We start from the raw sequence: 25,179 nt of genomic DNA, 5'->3' as shown, positions 1-25,179 counted from the left end.
AATTGGCTGTTATCAGTTTCTTTTATTTTTTTAAAGGGAGAAGACATAAACAAAGCTATAGATGCATGGATAAGTTGATATTTATCCCAAATAACTTACTATGAAAGAATTTGGTTTTAACACAAACTTGGGATCTGCTTACAGTCTAACAACTCTTTAACTGGAAAGCCCATACATAATTCTAATAGTAAAACAGAATCTGCTGGGTATTGATTTTACTCTCACCATATGAAAAGAAAAATTCTTCCATAGCAAATGTTTGTATTACTCCTCTCATTCCAGGGCTATCAATAGTATAATCGCGTGAACATGATGTCAAACTATTCCACCTGTTCATTTGGGGTCACTTGATATTTATCTTATTAACCGTTCCTAACTGGACTCTAACTTCTAGTTCTGTGGCTTTTTTTGTCCTTTTTTCTCCCACATCCATGTCATGGTATTTTTCTTCCACCTGTGAAAACAGGGTGCGGAAGATCTAGGGTAGGAGTGCTGGGCTGTAAATCCTGATGTGTCCTATCCCAGCTCTGTGATCTTGGGAAAATAAGAGACGCTTAATTGCGCTTTGAAGATGGAAGAAGAGAATCCATGAAATTCTTAGCAGAGCGTCTGATATAAAAACAAGCTCTTTTCTAACACAGTTAAAAAGTCCAATCCAATGATGAATACGTGCCAGCATTAAGTGGAGAATTAAGTAAACGTATGCATTTGCACACAACTGTAGCCTCTTGAATTATCAAGAGTAACTTGAAATTAAAAGTATTATTGAATGGCTGTGATGGCATCTGTGCTGAAATGCATGTTTCCCTCTGAGCTTTCTTATTCAGCACAGCCCCCCCTTGTGAGGAGGCAATTGGAAGCATCTCCTCTATTCCCCAGGAAAGGAGATCAAGTCATGCTAAGTCTGGGCATCCATCATCTCTGATGGATGAATCTGGGAAGAGCATCTCCTTAGCTCCCTTCTCTTTATTCGTAGAGTGAGCCTGCTTGTCCCGTCCTGTTATGATCTTTGTCTGGAAGCTCCTCATTTGGGAGATCTGATCTAGTTCACAGGTGCCTTGGACGTGGTCGGTAAAGCTGCCCGATAATGGGATCCATTGAGGGGTGCACAGGTGGCTCAGTCAGTTGAGCGCCTGACTCTTGATTTCGGCTCAGGTCATGATCCCCGGGTTGTGAGATTGAGCCCCACGTCATGCTCCACGCTGAGTGTGAAGCCTGCTTAAGATTTCAGTTATGCCCTCCAAAGCATCCCCTATCAGTGATCAGGTGTAATTTGGTCTCCATCATTACAGCTGGATTACTTTTCAGTCTGTCTGAACCCAAACTGTGTTATTTATTCAGGGCACCCTCAAATATTCCAGAAGGAGACAGATTCGCTATTGCCAGAAAAGAAACAATTTCATAGAAAGAACTTTCCCAAGGTCCCGCTGCTTGTAAATACCAGATTTTGTTTTTCAAAGCGAAATATTTTTTCCTTACGTAGATTCTTCTTTTGTTGAGATATGATTCACATAGCACAAAATCCACACTTTTAAAGTGTACAATTCAGCACTTTTTTTTAAGCCTATTCACAAATTTGTGTAACCATCACATCTGCTTCTAGAACATTTTCCACTATCCCCAAAAGGAAACTCCATATCCATTAAGAGTCATTCCCCTTTACCCCGTCCCCACTCCTGTAATCCACTAATACACTTTCTGTTTCTATGGATTAGCCAATTCTGGATGTCTTATCTAAATGGGATTATACAATACGCAGTTTTTGTGCCTGGCTTCACTCACTTCACATAACATTTTTGAGGTCCATCCTTGCTATAGTATGTATTAGTATTTAGGAGGTATTTTAGACAACAAGAAATCATTAAGCTTTGTACTTTAGAGAGAAAAAGTGAACATCTGTATTTCCTACTTTAGGAATTCAGTCATTTTAACAGTCACAGGAAATCTTACAAATCAGTTCAGCTAAAAATGTGGAGTGTGTTTAAAATCTTACCTTTCTCCCAAAAATAAATAAAAAACGTTGAAAAAAAAATAAAAAAAAATCTTACCTTTGGTCCCATGGTGACAAATTGAAACACTAACTAAAATAATAATGTTTAAGAGAATCAGCCAGTTTTCCAAAAATTATGCTAAACTCACGACTGTCAACAGTATTTTGTGTTAAGTATGTTGACAGATAGCTTCAATTTTCTAATTCTTTTCATTAAAAGTCCATCTTGACATGGACTGTAAAATGGTGGTTAACAGGGACGGCAAACAAAATAATCAATCTTTAGCGAGCAAGGGCTAGGACATCAGCATTCTACACTAAAGGCACTTACAGCTTGCTGGAAAGTGCTGGAAGGTCGTGGAGAATCTCCTCATATGGCTCCTCAGAGGCCAAGGCAGGAACAGATAAACGTTCTTTAACCCTTTCTTCCCAGGCGATTTCAGCTTTCAGCAGCATTTCCTCAATAAACTCAGAGGCAGCAATATCTACAAAAAACAATACAAGACACAGAAGAAGTAGGAGGCGAGATCACAGAAAACGATTCACTTGGAATAATTCCGATGTGCTTAAAATGCTAAAATTTATCAACACATAGAGCAAAATGAAAAAAATTAAAAGTTTATGGTAGGAATAAAATTGCAGTATTGCCATTTTATTTATTTATTTATTTATTTATTTATTTATTTATTTATTTATTTTTAAGACTTTAAAGTTTGTTTATTTATTTTGAGAGAGACAGAGACAGCATGAGCAGGGAAGGGGCAGAGAGAGAGAGAGATTGAGAGAGAGAGAGAGAGAAGCCCAAGCAGGCTCTGCACTGTCAGAGCAGAGCCCAACATGGGGCTTGAACTCACAAAACTGTGAGATCATGACCTGAGCTGAAACTAAGAGTTGGACATTTGACCGACTGAGCCACCCAGGTGCCCCATGCCATTTTAAAAGGCTATCTTGTTTTATATCAGTGACGTATTTAATTACAAATGAAATGAAAAATATAAAAACAATAGTCACCAAGTGGTGATGTGTAAGATGTAAAATCACGGAGAAGCTAAGCTTGAAGGAACTTAATGTCATTTTATTCTCTGCAACTCTTCCTTCAGCTTGATGAATGAAAAAGATGAAAATAGTTATACCTTCCCGAAGACTGGGTTAGTATAAAACTTGTCGTAGGCACTCTACAAACATCCTACTAAATGGGTAGATGGACAATAGTCGTGTTATGAGAACAGTAAGTCTAGCCTTTCTCTGTGATCTGTGCTTTTCAATCTGAAATATAATTATATTATAAGTTACAGGTTGACAGTAACATCTGAATATCTTTAGGTGGTCATATCGATGTGCCTTAATCAAATTCGCACTTACTAACAATCAAAACCGGAAGTCAGTCAATCCTGAAGAAAAGTTTGCATTCATAACAATTAGGAATCTAATGGGTGCAACTCTTCTTTTTCAATCCTCATGACTGAACTTCCTGGGATCATGACCTGAGCTGAAATCAAGAGTTGGATGCTCAACTGACTGAGCCACCCAGGTGCCCCAAGAAAGAAGTATTTTCATTCAATCAACAAAGATTACTGAGAGTCTTTTATTGGCCCATCACTGTGTCACTCATGACTAATAAAGTATGGAAAATGGATTCTATTGATGGTAGACTCAGCATGACCCACATGGGCAAAACTGTGTAAGACAGCCATCATATCTTGAGGTGGCCAGGGTTGAGGCCAGACCAGACATTTAGTCATGCCCTGGGCTCTAGGGCTGTGGATTGCCTTGGGTGTCTATTTGGGCACATTTAGGTCTAGCTGACGCTAGACCTAAAAGGTAGAAGTGTGACAGATGGAAGTCTAGATACTCAAGGGTCAATCATATATTCTCTTCTCTGGGAAAGAAGCCAGGGATATAAACTTGAAAAATGTGATCTGTTGGAACTACAGTAAACAGAAGATGTGACATATTTCACAATACATATTTTAAAGAATAGGAAAAAAAAACTATAAATTTCTATTTACTCTTTACCATTTTGAATTTTTTTATGTTTAGTTTTGACAGAGAGAGAGAGAGCACAAGGGAGGAGGGGCAGAGAGAGAGGGAGACATAGAATCCAAAGCAGGCTCCAAGCTCCACGCTGTCAGCACGGAGCTCGACGTGGGGCTTGAACTCATGAACTGCATCCTCATGACCTGAGTCGAAGTCAGATGCTTAACCGACTGAGCCACCCAGGTGCTCCCTTTTTAAAAAACAAAACAAAACAAAACAAACCACATGCTTTTGTAGTTAATGGTAAGATTACTACACTATCATTAATATTAGCCTGATTCTAAAGTTAGAAACTATAAAGCAATCTTAGAGTTTTGTTCGTTAAATCTTCAGTTTTTTTGAGCAGATAAGATGGACTAGGGGCGCCTGGGTGGCTCAGTTGGTTAAGCATCTGACTCTGGATTTTGGCTCAGGTCATGATCTCACAGTTCCTGGGATCGAGCCCCACCTTGGGCTCCACACTAATGATGGGGAGCCTGCTTGGGATTCTCTCTCTCCCTCTCTCTCTGTCACTCTCCAGCTTATGCTTTCTATCTCTCAAAAAAAAATAAACGTTAAAAAAAATGGATACACTTAAATAACATTTAACTCCAAAAAAATAAGAAATAGAGAAAAACTCTCATTTTGTCATAAGCTGGCGGTTAGTCATGTAATCATACACCTGTAAGTATATCCACTGACAAATCTCAGGCATAAAGTGCTTTTAGATTATTAAAGTATAGCAATAAGAAGAAACTGAATTAAGTTATTTAGATAAATTACTACCTTCAAAATTTTATATCATTTTATTACTTATGCTATACTTTTCCTAGATTTTTATTTTTAATAAACGAATAACTGATTAATATATTTGTCAAATTTTAAAAGCTAGAAAATGAATAAGCATCTATTTTTTAAATTAGTGTATTTACATACGCAATAACAGTGGTAAAAAGAACTCTAGAAATATTCAAAAAGATACTTATTAAAAATAGTAACATTAAGATTTTCAAAGTTTTAAATTAGCTTGAGAAAGTCCGTCTTGATTTCTATAGTATACCTATCTGTGCAGAAGAAAACATTATTATTGTTTTAAATTACTCTAGCAAGGGGACACCTGGGTGGCACAGTCGGTTAAGCGTCCGGGACTTGTGATCTTGGCTCAGGTCATGATATCACAGTTCGTGAGTTCGAGCCCCACGTCAGACTCTGCACTGACCACAGGGAGCCTGCTTAGGATTTTCTGTCTCCCTCTCTCACTGCCTTTCCCCTGCTGTCTCTCTCTCTCTCTCAAAATAAATAAGTAAGCATTTTTCAAATATTACTCTAGTGAACAAGTGTATATTTGAAACGATAAGAAACTAGTTAAATAACAGCAAAATATTTTAAAGTAATTGACATTGAAGGAAATCACTGCCTAGGAAATTAAAGCTCAAAAGCAGATTGCACCCAAGTCCAAGGGCACCCTGTACACGGAGCCCCTCTGGAATGTCTTCTTGTAAAGGTGCGGGCGGGGGGGGGGGGCGAGGCACAGGAGTTTGTGAACAGTGCTTGGACCCGAGCGGGTGCACAGAACTTGGCCAGGAGAGGCTGACTCTGGTGATGGTGGATGAACAACTCTGGTAGGAAAGGAAGGAGACGGTAACTGCCGGTGGTCCCAGGATGCTGATCACCTACCCGAGGCCTTCTCTTCATTGCAGTTCAGAAGGTTTGGATTCGCCTGATGCATCAGAAGAAGTTTCACCAGGTTTGTCTGAAACATTAAAGATCACGGGAATAAGAAACAGTGTGGTGGATACTGAGGATTCGTGAGTAGGTGCTACGCAGTCCTGGCTTCCAGGGCACTTAGAGTCTGGTGGTGTGAGAAGGTATAAATATATCCTACACTAAACGTTTCTTACCCCCCCCCACTGCCAGTTTTTTTCCATTTCTTATATAAAAAAAGTGACAGACACTCCAACAAAAAATTAACTATCAAATGAGGTATAAATCGCTGAGGCTTTGAAAAGGCTCACTTAACGCCCTTCAGGTTTATTTTAGGGCATCTTTTGGGAGGAATCGCATATTCTTGCACGTTTTAAGTCTTTGTTTTAATTTAGCAACTCTAAATTAAAGTCTCACCAGTATGGCCTAATCACGGCAGCCCCACGGGTAATATGAACTAAAGTCACGTGGGAAGATAGGGAAACATACTCCCAGGCTTTAAGAAGGAAACAACTTGATGAGAGATTAATCTATGTTTTAAATCTTATTATAAAATAGAAATTCAAGGAATACATATAATGTACATGTATCACTGACAGAGGGGAAATGAAATAATTTCCAGTGGGTCCAACTTTTTAAAATGGGTCATTCATGGTATCTTTCTGTGTTTCTTCCCCAAATTATCCCTATTTCCTGGAGTTGACCACTGTCGTGAATTTTGGGCTATTGCTATGTTTTCCTTATAGGTTTAACCCCTACGTACAGAAGTATGTCCAAACTACATACTGCCCAGTTGTATCTGTTTGTGACATTTATAGGAGTGAAATCCTAGTGTCTATATTCATAGATGCCCTGCTCTCGTGACTTAACACTGCGTTTTGGAGAATCACCAGAGGCAATGGATGTGAACAAGATTTTTCCATTTTCTTGGCTGCATGTAACTGCACTGTACAAATGTATCACGATTGGTCTGCCCTCCTCAGTGGACATTCAAGTCATTTGCGGTCACTTACTTTCACAAATAATGTTGCTACAGACACTCTCATTTATTTCTTTTGGGACACAGGTGCAAGGATCTCTTCTGGATACAGCACTTTAGGGGATAGAAATTGCAAGGCAAAGGTCTGGACATCATCAAAGTGGTCAGAGAGCTCCAATTTTTTTTTTTTTTTTTTTGCTGAGAGCTCAAATTTACACTCCCATCCCCAACAAGAGTTCCTGTTGCCCCATATTCTATGTAATAATTTTGTGATTGTACATCTACATATTGCTAGATTCACATGCTCTCCAACACTTGTTTTTGCCATTTTTTTTAAGCTTAGCTATCATACTGGTAATGAAGTCCTATTTTGGTCTAGTTTTACTGATTTCCATGACAGCGAAGGACACTGCGTTTAGTAGCCAATCTTAGATTTTCTTTTGTGGAGTGTCTATTCAAGACTTTTTCACCCACTTATCACTGGAGTGTTTGTCTTTTTATTAGTGATCTGTGTTCTTTGTACATTCTAGAAACACTTGTCAGATACGCATATCCCAAATATTTCCTCCCATTCTATGGCTCACCTATTCATATTCTTGAAAATGTTTTTTTTTTAAGAACTGAAGGCTATTTCCACTTTGTTTTGCTTCTGTTAAAGTGCAACATCTCTACTTTTTCTCCCTAGAGGTTAGCACTCTTTATGTTCAATAGCTCTTTGCCTAATCGAAGGTCATGACAATATCATGCTATATTTTCGTCTAAAGGCTCTATCATTTTAATGTTTATACTTATGGACCACCTCAAGTGAGTTTTCACAAATGGCACATAAAAGCTCAAATTTATTTTGGTCCAGCACAAATGTGTTGTTTTTCAGCCATATTTCTTAAAAAAACAAAACAAACAAAAAAACCTTTTTTTCCTCTCATACCGAATTACTTTGCTACCTTTGTAGGAAATTAATGGAATACATATGTCCCTGCCCACTTTTGGACTCTGGTCTATGTTTCATTGATCTATTTATCTGCCCTTATCTCATTCCCTAACTACCTTGATTAGTGTAGCTTTATAGCCAGTATTGAAATCACATAAGTGAAAGACTTACAGTGAGTCTTGAAAAAAATCTGTCATTTTCTTACTTTTTAAGATAAGTTTGTCCGTGTGGGTACTTTGTGTCGCCATATAAATTTTAGAATGAACTTTTCAATTTCTAGAAGAAAGGGTTTAGGATTTTGATGGGAATGGCTTTAAATAGATACTGTATTAATTTTCTATGGCTGTTAAAAATATCACAAATGTAGTGCTTTAAACAAAAAGAAATTATCTTACAATTCAGCAGCCTGACACACATCTCACAAGGTTGAAATAAGGGTATTGGCAACAGGATGTTCCCTCGTGGCTCTCGGGGAAGATCTGTTTCTCTACTTTTACAGCCTCTACAGGCAACTCATTCCTTGGCTTGTGGCCCCTTCCCTCACCTTTGAACCTGCATCTCTCCATCTTTGCAGAGCCACACCTCTCGCAGACCCTCAGCCAGGAAGAAATGCTTCTCTGCTTTTAAGGACCCATCTGGGCAATCCCCGAAAATCTTTCCATCTCAAAATCCTTAATCAACCACAACTGCAAAGTTCTTCTGCCTTGCCAGGTAACAAATGTATTGACAGGAACTGGGTTATTAGGGTGTGGGCATCTTTGGGGGATAACATTCAGCCTTCCACAGCTAGCGCAAAAATATTCACTGTCTCTACACATGAATGTGGCTTTGCCTCTCCATTTATTTAACTCTTTTCTCATTTCTCACTGCAGTGTTTCATCGTCGTCAGTGTAGAAATCTTCTGTTAAAATATTTTATTAAATATATTATTATATATTTTGTGTTTTCAATGCTGCTGTGAACAACTTGACGTATGCACTTAATGGTTCTGGTTTTTCCATTTTTTCCTGATTCCTTTGGCATTCTTACCTTCCTTTCTCCTTTCCCATCTGTGTCTTTTGTTTCCATTTCTTGCTTTATACTGATTCGAATGAGACTGGCTTTTCCAGTCTTGGGTTTTGCTTTTGTAACATGTGCTGTGATGTTCTCCCCACATGGGGAGCTTCACATCCAGGCACACTGAGGCATCTCCCCACCCACCAATGATAGCTCCTCTTAGCACTCTCATTAAAAAATTAATTAGATTTTAAATAGTCTGCTCATTGTTCGCTTTCCCAAAGCCAATTCAAAAATCAGTGTTTGGTTTTCCAGGACACAAATTACATCAATAACATTTAAATTACGTTACAGTAGAGAGATTATATTTAGAAGTTTATTTTTACTTCCAAGTACACAGTTTACTAAAGAAAGAATCTCTTGAAATCTGAAAGATAGAATACATACAGCAGATGCCCAGGACATTAAAATATGTACAGAAGAGAGTTTGGTTATATTAAAGATCAGAGAGATTTGCTTGCGTTTAAACCAAATGGAAGGGGAGAAGGAAAAGAAAGATGGAGAGCAGGAGAGAGGGAAGGACAAAGGAAGAAAAGGAAGGAGAAAAGACAGAAGAAAAAGGGAAAAAATCCAAAATTTAGCTAAGATTGCCTTTGGTTTCCACAAATCTGAAAAAATAGTTAATAAACCTAAAAGCTTTCATATCTCTGCAAAAACGTCAGACCATCACAGAGTCTAACAATTAACTTCACATTTCTAAATTCAATTCACGGTTTCCAGAACTCCAGAGAGAAACTTGCGCAATCTCTCAGCAAACCACTCCTCATCCCCAGCTTCAACTAGAACTGCAGAAAGCATTTAAGTAATCAAAGCAAAATGCTTCCTACATAAAAATCTGCAACAATAAAAGTAACTCCATTTTATTTCAGGCCCATAAAAATAAGCATCCATGTGTGGAAGGAGGAAGCTTTTCTCATTCGGGAAATTCCTTTATTTTTTTAGAGATGGTATTTCCCATGCACTTCCAATTAGAAATCAGGGAAGCACATCACAGAACTAAATTAAACAGGCCAGTGCTAATTTCAATTACTCTCCTCCAAAACATTTGTTTTATCCTCACAAAAGATCTTTAGGTAAATTGCTTCATGTGTGAATAGGTCGAGCGTGCAACCCAATAAGAATTCATCTACACTAGTACAAGACCGTTATAATCACCAAAGGCACCGGAGGATAAGGTGACTGTGCGTGTATTGGGGTGGGGGGGGTGAGTGTGTAAAAGGAGACCATAATGGCTAATAGAAAATACACATTTAAGCTGAAATTTAAATCCATCCAAGATTCACTGGATATGGACTTCATTCGTTGGAGAGTTGTCCTTCAGATTGGATGAATTTAGCAAAATTAATTGCTTGATGGTCATTTAAATTCCCTCTTTGAAGAGTCAAACAGTAGCAATCAGTGGCTATAGCTGGTTTCTGTCTGAGACGCTAAAAGGGATCGTTTCACAACCCAAGGAGAAGACACTGAAACCTTAAAGGTCCGGAACGCACAGTGTGTGCCTCCTACCTCACTGGTGTCTGCTCTACACTGTAATGAGCCATTGCCTCCCACTCAGAACCCCCTGGAGGATTTCAGATCCAACATACAAAACCAGCTAATAAATGGTTGCCCCCCGCCCCCCGCCATGTGTGGTCCCGCTACGATTTCACATGAAGCACAGATCCTGTGTCCGTCCTTCAGAACACAAGCTCTCCAACTGCTCCAGTTATCTGTGCATCCTTCCCGAGTGGGTCCCTTCTCCCCGCATGTGGCAGCCTCCTTGCCCCATGACCTTCCTGGTCCTGCTCCTCGATTAATGCCTATGCTACCCCACAGGTGTTGCCCATGCCATCTGCCCCTGGCTGGACTCCCTTTGCCCATGTGCTGTTTTCCTGGGGTGCCCATCACAGACGTGTGCGCCCGGTCCTTGCTGCCGCCAGGGCGTCCCTCCCGCAGCCTGCTGCGCAGGTGCACGCACAGAGGGCTGGAAGGACAAGCACCTGCCACCCGAGGACCATTGCGGGCCCCCTCATTTGTGGGCAGAACTGCGCATTCCGGGTCAGGCCCTGTGCTGATGAGAAACATCACTGTCTGCCCACCCTGCTGGCACGCATTAGGCATCGGAGGGCAGTGGGGACAGATGCAACCCGCCATGGTAAGTGACATGGTTCAGAGATACGGGTGCCACAGCCAATGCAGCCACTGAAGCATCATCTCCTCATGGTCTACCATGTCAGTAAGACAGAACCACTTAACAATCTCAGGAAAAGCAAAGAACATGAGAGGATGCACATGGTGGCATGTTCCAGAAACTGGAAGTGGTTGGGTATGGTCACCTGTTCCAACCTGGTGGGGGAGGCTGGGGAATGAAGCCGGAGAACAAAGCGGACTCCCAGGCACAGGGGCTTGCAAAGTGCACTGTGGAGTGGTGTTTCCTGTCTGGGCACAGCAAAGGATGCTATGTGCTGACACTGGATGATACCTGCATTGACAAGGCTTACATGTGCAGAAGGGGTGGGACAGTGCTGGTGGGCTGGTGGGTCAGGCCCCGCGTAAGGATACTGCTCCTGGACAGGGTGGGGGCAGTGGTTACATCTCACATAGCCTCACACCATTCCCAGGTGGGAACTCATGGACTCGGGTTTATTAGGCACCGGAGAGGGGAGGAGGGGGGAGGAAGGATGATGTCCAGTTTTGTGGTCAATAAATGATGACCCATAGAGAGAGCAACTCATTGGGGCTGGAGAAAGGAGCTGATGATTCCCTTCCCATATGAGTGGAGGTGGAGGGCAGGTTGGTAGAGATTACCCAGTGGGCACTGGTCCTTGGGGGGTCTGCACAGTGAGAGGGAAACAAGGCAGTTTGGGGAGCCATAGACAGGTAGAGCACTGGGAGCTTCAGGTGAGAAGATTCCCTAAAGATGTATAAACATGTCCTTATATAGCCTGCACGGAGCACTGAGCCTGTCAATACTGAGTGCTCAGAGGGGTGGGAGGAAAACCAGATAGTGACTTTATGTTTTCCTACAGCAAAGAAGAAATATCTGAAAAACAAACACAACAAAAACAAAACTCTCTGAGAATATCTTAATTCTTATGAACCTGGGGAAAAAAATGTTTCTGGCAATACAATTGACTCCTTTGGACATCAATATACACAGGCTGTGTGATACAAAATACTTTGGAAGGGAAGGATATTTAGGATGTAGCATTTGTGCAGTTACTTTCTGATGATTTGCTGTAGCATCACCAATCCTACTGTGGGCACTAAAAATACATCAAGGCTAGAATCAAATTTTACTTTATGTACGACTCGTAAAAGAACTATAAAACCAAAAGACATCAGTCACATAAACGATTCAGTTCCCAGTTTTAGACAAGAACAAGCCATCTCTTTTTTTCTCACTGGGAAGTTCATATAAAGGGGAGTTTTAAAATATATATGCCATCCCAGGGGTGCCTGGGTGGCTCAGTCAGTTAAGCATCCGACTTCGGCTCAGGTCGTGATCTCACACTCTGTGAGTTCAAGCCCCACATCTGGCTCTGTGCTGACAGCTTGGAGCCTGAAGCCTGTTTCAGATTCTGTGTCTCCCTCTCTCTGACCCTCCCCCGTTCACACTCTTTCTCTGTCTCAAAAGGAAATAAACATTAAAAAAAATTTTTTTTAAATATATCCCATCCCAGTATAAATTTCAATAAGAAAAACTGTTACAAATTATGAGTTACCTTCTCCATAAAGGTATTTATATTTGTAAGGTATTTATAAGAAAGTGAAAGTGCTATGAATGTCTCTAAAAATGCCATCAGTCTTTAAAAATGTTAGCATTTCTAAAGCTTTTTTCTTTTCCTGAATGGAGATATATTTACAATAAATTCCTTTAGAGTTCTAAATCTCCCATACACATAACTTGATATTCAAAATAAAACCTATTTCTAAAATATTATCTCCAAAATGAATATTAAGTGATATTTTTACAGATGAACAAATTTTAAATATAATCCTCTATATTGTACGGTATTTTCTTGACAAAATAAAAGAAACACAATTTATCCAAAGTCTATTAATATAAATCTCTTAGTTGTTGTTTTTTTTTTCTCTAGTCTGAATCAAGGCACACATTTTGGTTTTGATGTCATGCATTCTAACAGAAAAGCCCCCCTCTGCCTCTGAGTGTTAGTGCTTTGCTTCAAGTTCTTGGTTGATTGATCTTTCAATTCCTTGGGTTAGTCTGCTGGACACAGAGATAGCATGGAGGGCAAGCAAAAGTCTTCACTGCTTGGAGCTTACATTTGGGTGGAGACCCCACCTGGATAGGTATAAGGGAGCAAAATGGAAAAGCCACCTAGGAGCTTTAGATCTATCCTTGGTGCTGAAATGTGTGAGGGTTTAGAAAATACTGAATTAATGACTAGTCATTTTCTAGAGAAGCTGAGGATAAATGTCACATTACTTTTTAAACCTGCCTCATTTGATGACTATAACCGGCCAATTCTGGAAACCTTTGTGTCGGATGTTTGTCTGTACAAATTTAGCAACTGAATCAATTGACTAGGACACACCCCAAATGCTGTCTCATGCATTTGCCTCTGCCATTCCCCAGAATCTCCTGAGCTACAGAAAAATCCCCGTTTTAACTGAGGTTGATGGTTGCCACTGATTGAAGACCTTGGGGCCAGACTCTATGGAAGAAAAATTAGTGAGGCTTGTTATGTTCACACAGCCAGTGAGTGGTTGAGCTGGGTTCAGAGCCAGGGAGAAGGCCAGGGGAGTCCTCAGAACAAAACTGGCTTAATCGTTTGGATGGGAAGAATGAAATATAGGTGCTTGTGCAGGGAAGTGTCCAGGAAATACAGGCAAGAACAAAAAATATATACATCTTTTTTTAAAAGTTGGGGTCAAATATTTTTCAGCTGGTTTTGAAAGAATAAATTGAGCAATTGGAAACTGTTTCTCCATTCATTTATCACTAGTAAATGATGAGTGTTGGGAAAATCACTGGAGCACCGGAGAAGTAGGAATAAAAACATCAAGCTGAATTACTCCGCATCTTGCAAAGGAAATGTAGCTTTGAATCATATTTCCCACATTAAGTTCATAACTGTTTCTCTAGGCTGAAAACAAAGACTCAGAAAACCCAAAGTTTGACAAATTGTTCAAATATGGCAGATAATGGGGTGAGAGTACTAATACCCGTGAACTCTCCCTGCCTTATTCGCCAGCCATCCTGTTATCTTACAGCTTGCGTGTGACAGGAATCACTGGCAAGCTTTATGAAGGCAGCGGTAATTGTGCCGGGCTCGTGTTTCTTAAATCACCAAGGCACACAAGGTATCATGCTATGTATCTTATACCGAACATATGTATATAGGTTAATCATTATTTTGTATATATGTTGATATATACCAAATGGTATATCTGTTAGCCATTATTTCTTTTTGTTAAAGGTAACTGTGTAAATTAACATTTAAAAGAATCTACTTTCAATTACTAAAACCAAATGCCAATCTGCTTACCACATAGCCAACCTGTTTTATCAGTTTAATATATTCACTAGTCTTGGATCAAAGTTATAGAAAACATGTCTTTCTCCATGATACAAATTTTATCTGACTCTTATCCTGTTTTTTACCACCTTATCATCAAATAAAGCTTAATTGTAGGCCCTTTTTTTTTTTTATTTATTTTTTTTTTTTAAATTTTTTTTCAACGTTTTTTATTTATTTTTGGGACAGAGAGAGACAGAGCATGAACGGGGGAGGGGCAGAGAGGGAAGGAGACACAGAATCGGAAATAGGCTCCAGGCTCCTAGCCATCAGCCCAGAGCCTGACGCGGGGCTCGAACTCACGGACCGTGAGATCATGACCTGGCTGAAGTCGGACGCTTAACCGACTGCGCCACCCAGGCGCCCCTGTAGGCCCTTTAAAAATGTAGTTTCTTGGGGGGTGCCTAGGTGGCTCAGTTGGCTGGGCGTCCGACTTCGGCTCAGGTCATGATCTCACGGTCCGTGAGTTCGAGTCCCGCATCGGGCTCTGGGCTGACAGCTCGGAGCCTGGAGCCTGCTTCGGATTCTGTGTCTCCCTCTCTCTCTGCCCCTCCCCTGCTCATGCTCTGTCTCTCTCTCAAAAATAAATAAGGACATTAAAAAATTTTTTAAAAAAAGGAGTTTCTTGGGCAGAACTTCCCCTTCCTGCAGTGGAGGGTTTCCCATGAACCCCTGAAATGTCAGTTCCTTATTTTCATACAAACTCTTGGCCTCTGAAATTGCAGGCCCATAACTGAGAAAAGTATCAGGAGCTACATCTGATTGCCTGAGGGATATAATTTCTGAAAGCTACGCATTCTTTCTGCCTTAATCATATAGCTTCCAGGAAGTGGAACAGAAATGTCTAGATGTTCTTACCAATAGATCTTGGAGTCAGAAATTGGTCACACTGAGACATACTCAACATGTAGAACCAAAGATCCCCACAGACACCTTATAATGGAAGTTATACAAATGCACCTTCATTTCTCTTCTGCCCACAGATGGGTTTCATGTGAAAACAATCATAAATTCACTTCTTCATCACTTTAAAACATACCAACTTAGGGGCACCTGAGTGGCTCAGTCGGTTAAGCGCTTGATGCCTGGTTTCAGCTCCGGTCGTGGTCTCACGGTTCCATGAATTCAAGCCCCACATCAGGCTTCCTGCGGACACTGTGGAGCCTGCCTGGGATTCTCTCTCTGTTTCTTTCTCTCTCACTGCCCCTCCCTCTCTCTCTCTCTCTCTCTCTCTCTCTCTCTCACTCAAAATCAATAAACTTTAAGAAAAGACTTCAAAAAAGATTTAAAAAAATACCAACTTAGCCTGGTTTCTTCCACATCCTCCCTGCCAATTACAATAACCCCTGGGAGGGGCGCCTGGGTGGCCCAGTCAGTTGAGCATCCGACTCTTGATTTAGGCTCACATCATGATCTCACAATTCATGGGGGCTCTGTGCTGACAGTGTGGAGTATGCTTGGGATTGTCTCTCTCTCTCTCTCTCTCTCTCTCTCTCTCTCTCTCTCTCTCTCCTCTCTCTCTCTCTCTAAGATAAATAAACATTAAAAATTTTTAAAAAAAATAACCCCTGGAAATAACAAGCAACCCAGGAAGAGGTCTGAATAGGCAAGGAGACAGAGAAACTGGCTCAGGGCCTGAGGAAGGGAGGAATCCCAGGTAACCGAAGGCTAGCCCAGACCCAGTGTTTCCCAGCCCGACTTAGGGACAGAGAGGGGCCTGGGTAGATGCATCCCTCCCACATTCCAACTGTTCGTTCCAGCAATAGCAGGTGAGTCCAGAACCATGATCTGCTAACATGTAGTGCCAGATCAAGCACTTTTTCTTCCAACCTGCTGAGACTCCCCTCCCCAACGAGAGGCAAACACAGCTGGGAGGGGGTGCCTGCAAGAGGGAGAACGCCCCAACAGGCCCCCTGTCCTGAAAGTCTTTTGTCCCTGTGGACATCCACCTACCTCACCCAGAGACATGGGGTAGCCTGGCTTGGGAAAACCTCTTCCACCCTTTGGGAGAATTAGAAGAACACCAGGGGCATCAGATAAGCCAAGTGGACTAAAATGACAACTCAAGGGGTCTGAAAATGAAACTGGAACTGGAACCACAACCCACTCAAGTAGAACAGGCCTTGCAGGCTGAACTTAAACAGGCTGACTAAAACAGAAGATTTACGTAGGACCAAGATTCTCCTAACATAATAGCTGAAGTGTCCAAAATGCAATTAAAAACCCCTCACCACGCCAAGATCAGGACATCACAACTTGAAAGAGACAAGATGATGAATTGGCAACAAGAGCAAGGTGGATGGTGTGGGAACCATCTGATGATGATGGCAAGGCAGCTCTCATAAGAATGCTTCAACAGGCAACTACAAATCCTCTTGAAAAAAATTGAAGTCCATCAAAGACACGGAAGTTACAATGAAAAAAAAAAGCCAAATGGAAATCACAGAACTGAGAAATACGATAACAAATAAAATACCCCAACTCCTACCAAATATTTCATCTGACCCACAATGAAGTAAAACAAAAACCACACACTGGGTTCTGATAAAAACAATTTAAATGTCCAATAACAGAAGAGGTGATGTAGTTAGTCCGAGGCATGTCTTTAAGAAAAAAAACTTGCTAATTGGGCACCTGGGTGGCTCAGTCAGTGAAGCATCTGACTCTTGATTTCAACACAGGTTTTCTGAGATTGAGCCCTGTGCCGACAGCAGGGAGCCTGCTTGGGATTCATTTTCTCTCTCCGTCTCTCTGTCCCTCCCCCACTTGCTTGCTCTTTAAATAAAGAAACTATAAATAAATAAATAAATAAATAAATAAATAAATAAATAAACTTGTTAAATCTAGTCCTATTGCCCCAGAGTACATTATCCAATAAAAGCAGTTGAAGGAAAACAATTTATTATTCCTTGAAATGATACCTGTTCTAAATGTCCAATCAGAAAAGTTTAAAAACTGGGTAAAATGAAAGCCTTAATTAATTAAGTTGTGGTAGCATTCTGTTACATTTTACCAAGCTATCAATCCCTCACTTCTGGGTTTAGCTCCTTCCAGAGGGATCCCTGACTACAATAAGCACGTTTTAATAATTCACTGATTACCATTCTTTCAGCTCAGAGCAACAGGTAGTGTTCTAGGAAATAGCACTTGCTTATATGTTCGCTTCTCTACGTTTTACTAAAGACAAAACCTCTCACCCAGCGTTTTCCAGTGTGCCGCGGTGCTAGAAATGAAGCACGGGTGTATTCATGGTGTACTGAGGTTATTGATCCCCCAGTGCTCCTATGATCGACAGGGGGATCTAGGGGACCTGGGGCCCCTGGGCCCAATGGCTTCACCATCTACAGCCTCGGGTCCCTTAATCAATCCATTTATTTACACAAACATTCACTTGCTAAAAGCACAGTTTGAGGTACTTAATAAATAGCCTGTTTGAAATATTTATTGAATGAATGAACCTTTTCATACAGGAAATGTTGTCAAAGCAAATGATGTTTTCATTAATTTGAAAGACTTTCCCTAAGGAATGTGCTTTTTCTAAAATGATTGAAATGCAAATGTTTTCGATTATTTCAATAACTGCAGTACTCAAATTTTATGATCGCTATTTTTCATACCCTTTAGGATCTAAGAGACTCAACTTGGTATGAACTTAACTTAAGGGGTGTGACTGTCACCCTAGACCAATGTTTGGGAATCAACAAGTTTAACCTCAACTTCCCTATTTATGTAAAATTGAATTATCTTCCCAAAGAGTAGTACTCAGGCTTTCTCTAACACAAAATATGGCGTATTTTATAAACAGATTTTGATATTATTATGAACACTGCTGTCATATTCACCCACATAAGTCATTTAAAAGTCAGTTTGCTTCATGATATAATGGTACCTGGTGAGAAAGTCATTTGTGCACTAGTGACTCAGGTTGTATTAGCTGTAGCCAAAAATCAATTCAAAGAAAAAATATCTGATAGTCTTTCTTCATTCATTAAGATGAAATGTAATTTAGATGAAAAATAAAAACCAAAATGCAAATTTGCTGTACTTCTAACTGTAGAGAACAAATAGAATTTTTAACGATTCATGAAACTGTGAGCTATTAAAAGGACTATGAAATGTTAAGAAAATAACAAGTCCACTCTATGCAAAATGTTTACAATCGTGCATCATTTATCCAACAGTTTTGACTACAACACGCAGAATCCCGAGAATGTATGCTTTATGTATCCTTCCAAAAGACGATGTTTTCTTTGAACCGTAAAACTATTCCTTTCCTAATATGATGCCATTAAAAGTCACATATGTAGTACACAATTTGAAATGCAACAATTAGATACGAAATGATACGTTAATTATAAGTTTTTTCAAAGTAATTTAGGAAATCACTTCACCTGGCCATACTTTGCTGCCAAATGGAGCGGGGTCCAGTACTGATTGTCTACTATATTGAGGTCCCCGCCATGTTCGAGGAGAAGAGACACCACTTCCTTGTAGCCACTGGCACACGCCATATGTAACTGCAATGAAGAAATATTTTGTTATGCCACTTTAAAAAAAAAAAAGCAATGACATCAAAACAATTTATTCAGTGGCTTGAAGAGAGCTAATAAAATACTAAATCCAAAATACCTTTTAAAAAAGAACATACATGCGGTTTTATTTACTTGGTATCAGCGGACATCATCCTTCTTTGCAAAAAGGCTTACAGGTGAGTTATTTATTCTTCACCTTCTGATCCGGACAATGTGCGCTTTTTCATATAATTCCCATTTCCCCTTTTAGTGTCGCCTTCTACTATAATCTGAATACTTTTATTTTTTTTTTATTACTTATTTTTGATAGAGACAGAGCACAAGTGGGGGAGGGGCAGAGAGAGAAGGAGACACAGAATCGGAAGCAGGCTTCAGGCTCCGAGCTGTCAGCACAGAGCCCGATGCGGGGCTCAAAGTCACAAACCGTGAGATCATGACCTAGGCCGAAGTCGGACGCCCAACCGACTGAGCCACCCAGGCGCCCCTGAATACTTTTAAATATAAAATACAATCATTGAATGCTTTAATACTTCCTGCCCATAAGTCACACTCGCTCTGAAATCCAACCCCTGTACTTGGTGTGACCAGAGGAGATTCGAAGATATAAACGACAATAGGAAATGTGACGGGATCATTTTAATGGTTATGAGCAGGTAAAAGGGGTGGGGACACCAGAAAGGATGAGTTAATCCTGACAGACCTTAAAATGATGATGCAGCTCTCATTTGAACGTGCTCCCCATTTAGTTTCTGAAAGCAACCTGATTTAGAAATGAAGGCTCAGGAGCCACAACGAGGAGATCAGGGTTTGCAGAAGGATTCAAACTTTCAGATGCGGTAAGTCCTGTTTCCAATGCTGCAGGCTTTATATATAAGCCAACTATCATCACGCTGCAATTTATTCCTTTTTTTAAAATTTATAAATGTTTATTTATTTTTGAGAGAGAGAGAGAGCACGCAAGCAAGGGAGGGCAGAGAGAGAGGGAGATCTAAAGCGGGCTCCATGCTAACAGCCCAGAGCCTGATGAGGGGCTTGAACCCATGAACTGTGAGATCATGCCCTGAGCCGAAGTTGGAATAACGAACTGAACCACCCAGGCGCCCCCAATTCTTTTTTTAATGTTTATTTTTATTTTTGAGAGAGAGAGAGCATGAGCAGGGGAGGTGCAGAGAGAGAGAGGGTCAGAGGATCTGAAGCAGGCTCTAAGCTGTCATCACAGAGCCGGACACAGGGCTTGAACTCACAAACTGCGAGATCATGACCTCAGTCAAAGTCAGATGCTCAACTGACTTAAATTGGTTCTCAATTTAAATGAGGTTATTAAGTAACCACGTGACTGATTTCCTGAACGTAATATTAAGGAACTATGAGGAAAGGAAAAATAAAAGTAATATAAAAGTAGTAAAAACAATGAGTTCTTCCTGTTTTCGTAGCATGGGATTTTATAGCTGTTTTTATTACAAAGACAAAATTGCAATAAAGTCAAAAGGACTTATTAAATACATGTACATATATATTGCAAAAACATTTGCTTTTCTCCCTCTGGTCGTAGTTATGCTCTTTAATGTACAGTATGTAGTTATATGCTTATTTCTTGTACTTGACTGTACCAAAAGAGCAAATATATCCATCCAATTTAAAGCATGAATATTAAGAGCTCACATTTCACATCAATCTTCCCATACTTTATTATATATAGAACTTACCTCATTAATATTCTAGCAAACAGTCCCCCAAATAAAATATCCACAAGTATTTTAGAGAAACATAATTTTATATATTTGTTCTCCAAAAAATATCAATCTTTCACCTGCCCCTAAATTTATTCTACATTATTGAATAATCAGTTAATTCGGAGGTTACTCTGAACTATGTGCACTAAGATCGGGATCTCAGAAGGTTTTCATTTTTAATATAAAATGCACCAAGAACTGTCCATTTGTTGGTCAGCACCTGATACTAACGATGTCAAGTTCACAGGATGAACTGCTTACGAGTAGATTTGCTTTCGACTCAGCAAAACTGGGTTCTGCCATATCAAACTCAGCCCAGCTCTCAGCCTGTCACGTCAGGCACTGCTCTCAAGGAAAAGACTAGAAGGAAAGTCTTGGCTCACTCAGCAGAAACACTATCCAAAGCATGAGCTCCCAGTGACCTCTCTGGAGACAGACAAATTTAATCCTAGGCAATCTCAAAATGGAAGTAAAAAACCCTGACTTTGAATACTTTCACACCATCACAAGAGATAACAGAATTTTAAAAATTCATCATCGTAAAATATCAAGAGCTTAGAGCCTTTACCTCGATTCTCCTGGCAACCAAATTCTGAATCCATAAGCAAGCCTACAGACCCTACAGGGACACTCTCATCATTAGGTTAGAGTGTAAACAATGGCTATTTTCTGAAATGGAAGTTATACCCCTACCTTGCCGCTATTGCTGGAAGCCATCAGGTGCCAAAATGTGAAAGTGTTTACCACCATGGCATCTCAGAATACTCCTCTCCCGCTATTATATGGGGTCTTAGGAGAGAGAGAGACACAGAGGTGGTTGTTGTTTCGGTTGACAACTGGCAACAGCCTCTTGGCAGGACGACCGGAAAAGGACGACCTTGGAAAATTATGGTAAGTTGGAAATTACTCTTCTAACAGACTGCTCTTCAGGAAAGCACAGTGCGCCATCACCTGGAGCATATAATCCGCCTGACCAATCCCTAATTAGCGGGCATTTCTGTATTTGCCACACTTCTGATCTTACACAAGATTGTTCTGTTGATAATCACTATGTTTGCATCTCTGACCATTTCCTTCTGACACATTCCCAGAAATAGAATTGGGATTCTAAAACAATGAACGTTTTTTCAAGTTATTTCTGTAGGATGCCACACTGAGTTCCAGAATGTTGGTGCCAACTCACACCCCAACCAGGGCTGTAGGCAGGGACTCAGCTTTCTGTGTGCACAGACCCTGTGTGCATAGATCTGTGTGTGCATAGACCTGTGTGTGCACAGACCCTGTGTGCATAGACCTGTGTGTGCATAGATCTTATGTGCATAGACCTGTGTGTGTGCAGACTCTGAGTACATAGACCTGCATGTGCATAGACCTGCATGTGCATAGACCTGTGTGTGCACAGACCTGTGGGTGCACAGACCAATGTGTGCACAGCCCCTGTGTGCATAGACATGTGTGTGCATAGACCCTATGAGCATAGACCTGTGTGTGCAAACCCTGTGTGCACAGACCTGTGTGTGCATAGACCTGTGTGTGCACAGCCCCTGTGTGCACAAACCTGTGTGTGCATAGACCCTATGTGCATAGACCTGTGTGGGTGCAGACCCCGTGTACAGAGGCCTGTGTGTGCATAGACCTGTGTGTGAACAGACCTGTGTGTGCACAGACCTGTGTGTGTGCAGACCCCGTGTACATAGACCTACATATGCATAGACCTGTGTGTGCATAGACCCTATGTGCATAGACCTGTGTGTGTGCAGACCCCATGTACTTAGACCTGCGTGTGCATAGACCTGTGTTTGCACAGACCTGTGTGTGCATAGACCTGTGTGTGCACAGACCTGTGTGTGTGCAGACCCCGTGTACATAGGCCTGTGTGTGCATAGACCTGTGTGTGCACAGGCCTCATGTGTGCACAGTCCTTATGTGCATAGACCGTGTGCATAGACATGTGTGTGCACAGACCATGTGTGCACAGACCCTGTGTGCATAGACCTGTGTGTGCATAGACCCTGTGTGCATAGACCTGTGTGTGTGCAGACCCCATGTACATAGGCCTGTGTGTGCATAGACATGTGTGTGCACAGACCGTGTGTGCACAGACCCTGTGTGCATAGACCTGTGTGTGTGCAGACCCCATGTACATAGGCCTGTGTGTGCATAGACCTGTGTGTGCACAGACCTGTGTATGCACAGACCCTGTGTGCATAGACCTGTGTGCGCATAGATCTGTGTGTGCACAGACCCCATGTGTGCACAGTCCCTATGTGCATAGACCGTGCGCATAGACCTGTGTGTGCAGATTCTTACTTAGCTTTCTGGTCTTTGCTGTTAATTTCTAAAACAACTATAAATAATTCCAGTGTATTCAACTTCTAACAATGGGTCTCTTTTAATATATTTACAGGATAGTTGTATTTCCTTTAGTGAAATGACTCTCTTACTTGTTTCACTACTGAGAGAGGGTCATCTTTTTCATTCATTTCTATGAACACTGCATATTTGAGAAATATCAACACTTTGGAAGAGCCAGTGTAAGCATTATTCCTGGTTTATTATCTGCCTCTTAATTCTGCTCTTGTTTGATGCATAAATGTTCACTTTAATTTTTGTTGTAGTCAATAATAACAGGGTTTCCCTTTGTGTTTTCTCCCTCTATTTGTATAGCGGAAAGGATTCCACCACTCAGAATTAAGTCCTTTTTATTGTGTAACATGGAAAATGGGCATCACTGTTGTCTCTCAGTCTTGTATTTGTGCACCTAATTTTTAAAAAGAAGCTGTGTGTGAAATTTGAAATATATGCCCACTGAATGTGGTCTTATTTAAGGTCTGTGACCTCTGCCGCCCTACATTGGGAAGGTCACTCTAAGGTTAATGCCAAATTTTGATGAACATAATGTTGGGAGTAAATAAAAATCAGTCTTGAGGAATAGCTATTCAAACACCTACAGAAATGAGTCCAGGTTTTGAACCAATAATTTCACATCTTCTCCTATTCTACTTTTATGTCAGAATATTAACAGAGGATTTTTCCTACCATAGTTTTGACTGAGTGTGAATATAATATATATCCTATCTCAAAGTAAGACCATATATATATACATATATATATACACACATATGTATATGTATATATATGTGTTTATATATGTATATGTACATATGTGTGTGTGTGTGTGTGTGTGTATATATATATATGTATATATATTTGAAAATGGTTGTCCAAAAACTGCCTAGATTACTTTTGACCCTGACCTCAAGAGATAAAAGGACAGCGTACATGTGGGTGTACCTGTGCTGGGGGGGGGGGGCCTGGGTTCCTTCCTAATTCACGTCAGGAGAGCCTGGCTATGGTGACCGCCCACGGAAGCCATGTGTCCTCAGCGGCACGGCGAAGACACTGTCACTTAGGTTTTGATTCCTGCCTAGAAAAAGTGAAGGGCAGCAATGGGCTGGCTCTCCGCTCGGTGGGCTGCAAGGGGAGGTCGCAGACACCCTGGCATCCACTGGCCCTCATGAGTTCACAGGGGCAAAAACAATTGCGGGCAGATTTTTCCAGGGACAAGCTGTGTTCGTTTTCGGTTCTGTGTCAGAAGGGTGCCTGAGGGGGCGAGAGAGACAGGTTGGAGCACCTCAGATTCCCTAGAACTGAGGCAGGTGTAAAGGACCATCTGGAGATCCCCCGTGATGGTGGTGAGGAGGTGATATCTGAAGAACCTCCACATCCTCAGAAGGGAAGGGGGCTGCTTCTAGCCCAGAGAGCAGGACATTCTCTCTAGGAAGGTCAAGTCAAAGCCCTCCATCCCCTACTGCATCACCTCCTGCCCATCTGTCTCCTCCCATCCTTTCCCTCAACTTCTGCGACACTGAAGAGAAGGCAGTGGCAGAAGGGGAAACAGGTGATCACGTCTACCCTCCCTTCTATGGACTTCCTGATATACCAGGAACAGGTTCAAGATGTAGCTGAACTTGAGGTCCTTAATGCCTGAACCCACCAGCCCCTGTAGGAACTGTGCATAGTTTCAGGGGGTTTGCAAACTTGGTGGGAAAACAGTTTTACTTTTTTCTAACCCCGACTGAAATGTAGCAAATTCTTCAATGGTGTACATAGGGTACACAGCTGTGATGCTCTCTACCATCACAAGAAATATTGTCATATCACACTGCTGTCCTAGCAGAAATGTCCAAATATCACCCCGGTTCAAATCTACTCTAAAATCATGGTAATGGTTAAAGCTGTTACCCGGTGCATTAATAATGGAGCATGTGCATTAATATCACAAAGTTAATTTTAATATTATGATTATGATGTTTTGATAGAACTGTCTTTTCTTGTAATTCCGGGTACCATTTTTATTACATTAAAAGCACAATTTTGACAAGGAATCCACAGCTACACCAGGGGGGTTAGAAGGTAATAGGACATAAAAAGACCAGTGAGCCCTGACTTCATGCCAGCAGGGAGTTTTCACTGTCATAAAGGACCGCACATTCTAATCTCTAAATTGAGGCTACGCATCGTGATATAAACTGCGGCCAGAAAGCTGATAGCATTGGCTAAGTCTTCACCCAGAAGTAAGGGATAAACCAGCACTACTGACATAACAAAGGGAGTCAGAAATAAAATTGTTTGATGTTTGCATCTCATGAATAATTCTTTTCCAACAGACCAAGTAAATACGTCCCAAGGCCAGATGTTATATATCAAAGTCTG

General features: G+C 41.0%; 1 protein-coding gene across 1 annotated transcript in view; it reads right to left on the bottom strand.

Moving 5' to 3' along the window:
* The window catches only part of MYO16 (myosin XVI), a 467,181-nt gene that overhangs the window by 341,951 nt on the left and 100,051 nt on the right, over window positions 1–25,179 (bottom strand). The window contains exons 7-9 of the mRNA XM_047086088.1: window positions 18,590–18,715; window positions 5,684–5,759; window positions 2,322–2,475 (exon numbers count right to left, since the gene is read on the bottom strand). Of these exons, the coding sequence (XP_046942044.1) occupies window positions 2,322–2,475; window positions 5,684–5,759; window positions 18,590–18,715 (356 nt within the window). The remainder of the gene's footprint in view (window positions 1–2,321; window positions 2,476–5,683; window positions 5,760–18,589; window positions 18,716–25,179) is intronic.

The sequence above is a fragment of the Lynx rufus genome, unplaced genomic scaffold (assembly GCF_022079265.1).
Source record: "Lynx rufus isolate CCGP_SWC_20201006 ecotype Redwood Valley unplaced genomic scaffold, mLynRuf1.p SCAF_1, whole genome shotgun sequence".
In the NCBI taxonomy this organism is placed as follows: domain Eukaryota; kingdom Metazoa; phylum Chordata; class Mammalia; order Carnivora; family Felidae; genus Lynx; species Lynx rufus.
Note: the sequence above shows the minus strand (reverse complement) of the source record. Positions and strands in the feature narration are given on the sequence as shown.